Source organism: Phoenix dactylifera, chromosome 17 (genome assembly GCF_051530095.1).
Source record: "Phoenix dactylifera cultivar Ajwa chromosome 17, Ajwa_hap1_PhDact_Kaust_v1.1, whole genome shotgun sequence".
In the NCBI taxonomy this organism is placed as follows: domain Eukaryota; kingdom Viridiplantae; phylum Streptophyta; class Magnoliopsida; order Arecales; family Arecaceae; genus Phoenix; species Phoenix dactylifera.
This window is the reverse complement of record NC_143206.1, coordinates 10617543-10622406: the sequence shown is the minus strand read 5'-3', so window position 1 is coordinate 10622406 and position 4864 is coordinate 10617543. Positions and strand designations below refer to the sequence as shown.

The 4864-nt window shown below is 39.9% G+C and overlaps 1 protein-coding gene across 1 annotated transcript; it reads left to right on the top strand.

The window, feature by feature from the left end:
• On the top strand, nucleotides 1–2231 carry LOC103701644 (uncharacterized). The gene is made up of 2 exons (XM_008783789.6): nucleotides 1–785; nucleotides 961–2231. Exons 1-2 carry the CDS (start codon nucleotides 172–174, stop codon nucleotides 962–964), a joined length of 618 nt encoding a protein of 205 aa, XP_008782011.5. The 5' UTR covers nucleotides 1–171; the 3' UTR covers nucleotides 965–2231.
• Nucleotides 2232–4864: the final 2633 nt, after the last annotated feature.

The window sequence follows — 4864 nt, the reverse complement described above, 5'->3', positions numbered from 1 at the left end:
GGATCCAAACCCAGGCCCCGATTTGTCCAGGTCAAAGCGTCTCCGAGTTTCTTATAAAACCAACCACCAAATTAAGTCTTCGCCCGAAGCCTAATCATCCATCTTGCACAAAACCAGATATCTTCTTCTCCTTGTTGCCTCAACTGATACAATAATAGAATCCAATCCACCATGGGCAACGGGCTCTCCCCTTGCTTCAGCTCAACCTCCAGTGGCCTGGTGAAGCTCATCTTCTGGGGTGGCACCACCAAGTTCCTCGCCGGGAAGCAGCTCGCCGGCGAGCTCATGTTCCAGTTCCCGGGCAGCGTCGTCTGCCATGCCGACTCCTTCTACATCGGGCAGCCAGTCCCGGTCTTGTCCATCGACGACGAGCTGCTTGCCGGCGAGACCTACTTCGTCATGCCGGTCGACCGCTTCCCATGCAACCAAACCCTCACAGCTGTAACCCTAGCCTCGCTTTCCCCAGGCCCGAAGAAGCCATCGCTTGTCAGCTTTGGTCAGCGTCCGTTTGAGTACGTGAAGGGCGGTGATGGGAGGACGCTCATCAAGGTTCAGCCGGAGTTTATAGCGAAGGTCATCACCGCCGAGGAAGGACGGCAGAAGTGTGGTGGCGACGGTGAAACTTTGTGCAGCACGCCGGAGCTAAAGAAGCACTACGCCCTTCTAGTAGGGTCGAGAGACCGGCTTTGGTCTCCGAAGCTCGAGACGATCTCAGAGAGTAAAAGTAGGTTATCCCCAGGGAGGTTATCATCAGTGAGATTGTTGGGGTTGGAAAAGAGATCAAGGTAGAATTGCTTCATCCTATTTGAGAAAAGATTATACTTGTAAACTCTCCTTTTCTAAGGGAAGAAGGAAAAAAAAAGATGCAGCTCTCCTGAATAAGTAGATTAATTGGTGTCGTAGAGAACATTGTATAGATTTTTATCACTGACCCATGAATTGTTTGCCCTTTTTTTTCAGCTAACAATGGTTGGGCTACTAATAGCTGGTTGCCTCATCAAAAGGAAAAAGAAACTTTTGACTGGCTATGAAATCATTATGATAGGAGGTAAAGAGAGACTAATCCAATAAGGAGGCAAACATCCTTGTGAATGATTATGATGAGTTCTTCCACCATTGTTGGTACAATTCTAGGCATTTTAGGGGCCCCTGAGTTGAAGTTAATACAATTTAGACGGGCTCCCATAGTGGATTTGCGGTTGTTAATCATTCTTTAAGGCGTTCAACTTTAGCCATAGCTTCTCACGTGTTTCATTGCTGGATGTGCTATTTTATGACCTGGATTACCTACTCTTGAAGTTAAGAGTAGAAGTTAGGATTGAGTGTTTGCTTGCATGGAGGTTTAGTAACGCTAGTTTGGGTGTTAGGGTATTCATTGTAACGTCTATACTTGAGAGAATGGAGCACTAGATTGCAAGCGCTTAGATCTGAGTTTGGGCATCATTGGAAAAGAATTTTGAGTGCAAAGATTAGGGCTTTTCCAATGTGTGATAATACCTGTTTATTGTTGCAGATTTGTGCTCCTTGATATATTTTTCATACTTCAACTAGGTCCAGCTCTTCAACAACTTTATCATGTTAAATTTGCATGGTGACCTGAACTCCTACTTTGCAAAGATGAAATTCAAATACTCTATCACTTAAAAATAGATTACAAATCATTTTTGAAAAAAAAATTTAAAACACTTTAATGTTCTTCAGATTAACCTTCAACATCAATTGCCAATGATCCACTGGAAGCGCATGTTATTCATATATTGCCTTTTCTTTTGCAATGGAACTTGTACGTTTAGAATCTCCTTAGCCTACTTCTTATTAATCTTCTATAGCTTACAAAAAGAGCTGTAAACCAGCTTTAATTCTTTTTTTCAAACACAAAACAGTGTGGACGCTGATCCCTTAACTATTAATATAATTCCATATGTAAAAAAGTTCCTCGCTACTTTGTAACAATCATGCTTGTGACTGAAACCTATGAAGCATCACTATAAATCAATGAAGACTGGAGAATTTTAAGCCTGAGTCAACTCTGGACTTTCAATTCAACTTCAGCATTCCTAATCAATCGTCAATTTATTCCTTCTTCTACAACCCACTTGGAAATTAAAGATAGATTCATTTTTCCAGTCAATTATGGTTAATTTGAATTAACAAGAGAATCTTAGAAAATAACATACTTTCCTAATGTATTTCGCATAAAAGTAAAGGTAGAATATAACAAGCACAAAATGAGCATGTGATATTCATTCATTCAGCACATGCTATCTATGTACTAACATTCACGTCTTTTAGGGCATATTTGGTTGGGGGGTGGGTGTTGGACTTTAGATTGAGAATGGGAATAAGTAACTCTCTATTTTAGTTATTTGGTTGGGGGGAGTTCTATTCTCATTTCTATTCCAGGGAGACATACAAATCATGCTGATCCTCTAAAATCCAATTCCTACTCTCCTTTAGGATTCAAATCTTATTCCAATTTTGACTCCCATTCTGATTCCGATTGCGGTTCTGATTCCAGTTGTGAATCAAACACGCCTTTAATGTGTTTATAAAAGCACATATGTCTGATAAATATCTTTATATCTTAAAGATAAACTAGTGAAGACCTTGCAAGGGCTTCAAGGTAGATGAAGCTATTTTCTAGATTTTTAGGTTATCAACGTACATGTTTCCTTATGGAAGAAAACTAATGTCTCAATAGAACCCGTCTAAAAAAAAAAGAAGTAACAAAATTCGAAAAACCACGAATAACTTTGTCCTTTTAATAAACCCTAGCATATTGATCAGTGATTGCTACGTTGTGTAACTCAACATTAGTTAGCTGCCCAGCAGACACACAACCCTTCAGAAAGATGGAGACTTCTCTTCTATTTCCGCTTTGTAGGTAGATAGCCTCTCTCTTTCTCTCACTCACTCTCTCTCTCTCTCTCTCCCCCTCTGAGTTGTTTTTGAGTATATGCGTTTGGAGGTGTTCTTGTGCTTACATGTCACTCCTTGCATGCTTGCAGCAATCTTTTAATTCCTATAACTATTTAAATTTGATTTGTTCGTTCCTAACAGCTAAAAATTAGAAAGGAATCCCGAAGTTCTTTCAACCATCCGTTAACCTGTTAGAAATAACTATTTAAATCTGCTTCCTATCGTGTTGTGCAAGCCAATAATTGCGTGCAAACCTCATTTACAAAAGAAGAGAAAGTAATTAAACCATTCGATAATATTATTCTTTTGAGAAAGAAGAACTCTTCAACGTAGGATGGCAAATGTGCATGGCAGACTGCAAGCAGACCTAGACCAGAAGCGGACCTCTAGCTTTACATTTTATTTTATTTTATTTTATTTTATTTTTACTATACTAATTCTATTTTTATGGCCAAGCCTTGATCATTGGCCTAGATTGGATTCAGTCAGGCCTCAAGGTCAGTCATCAATCAGTTGGGCTCATATTCTGGCAATTCTCGACATGGCTCGCCATGAAGACATGAAATTAGCAGGTCTAGTTTCTACTGAATTGGGTTCGATCTGGTCATAAACAACTTGACCCGACTTTATTTAGATGCTTCAGGTTTCACAGTTTTATTTTTTTAACTAACATGAATGTTAAAGTTATAGTAATTATGGAGTATTATATGGAGCAATAAGTTGTTTGAATGCAAGATTAGTGGATCAGAGTTAGTTAATAGATTAGCCAAAATTCTCTAAAATTGTTTTCTGGACATCTTGGAAGCTTATTAATTTGATTTGCACAAGTGACAATAGTCATTTTGCTGGAGTTTTACTGACCACAAATTGCCAGACACTCCAAATTAGTAGGAGGATTTATGTACACTTTTCGCTAATCTCCCTTCAACCCATAGGTTGAAATTATCCGAAATCTTAAAAGCTTATCAAGCGGGCCTAGCAGCATAAAGATGTCGACACAAGCGCACTTTATTCTGCATCCTTGTCTTCATCATCTTTCTACGGTAGCTGCAAGCTACAATGGTGACATCGAGAAGATCTGAGCTGGTTTGATCCAAGACCCATGCATGCAATTGTTCAGGCATCGCATGTTCAGGTCCTTTTGTTCAGGCAATAACGTTATCCTTCATACCATTCGAATTACTGATTCCAAGCTGCATCAAGGAATTCACATCTCTGAAACAACTCAACTTCAGTGGCTGCCAGTTCTCTGATCAAATCGCGGAGACATAATGGGACTCACAGAATCTAAGCACCTGTATTTGAGTAGGACCGAATGGCTTCACAGAGAGTATTCCAATGGAGATTGGCAATCCAAATCTTCTCGAAACCTGAATTTGATGTTGGATATGGACAACTTCATGTGATCTTTGCCTCTACTAGAACTGCGATATCTAACCTCATTCTCTGCTGATGCCAACCAGTACCAGTTTTCGAGGGGAATCCCATCCAAGATATGCGGAGCAAAGACATTGGCTCTTCTCTCTTTATCTGAGAGTGAGCTAACAGGTGGCATAAAAGAAAGCTTCAAAGGTTGATCATATCAACGATTTGATTCTAGAGGGAAACAATTTGTATGGCGAGCCACTAGGCTATTTAAGTGGACTGCCTCTTCTTACGTACATTGGAATGGGAAAACTTCTCTTGAATGGTTCCTGATCAGCTGTGGAACTCTTCAAACATTTCGGAAATATGTCAGCAACAATGATCTGGTGGTCAAATTCCAGATAGCATTGCTAAATCTGGCTTATATACCTTATCGCTGGACAACAATTTCTTTGAAGGAGACATCCCAAACTCAATTGGGAATTGACAAAGGGAATAAATTGGCTGAAGTATCCCTCCATATCTTTTCAACTGCACGAACCTTTGTAGTAACCATTTCTCTGGTAGCTTATGTAGGCCA

Excerpts from the sequence above, each read along its gene's own strand:
- LOC103701644 (XM_008783789.6), top strand. The coding sequence starts at position 172 with ATGGGCAACGGGCTCTCCCCTTGCTTCAGCTCAACCTCCAGTGGCCTG.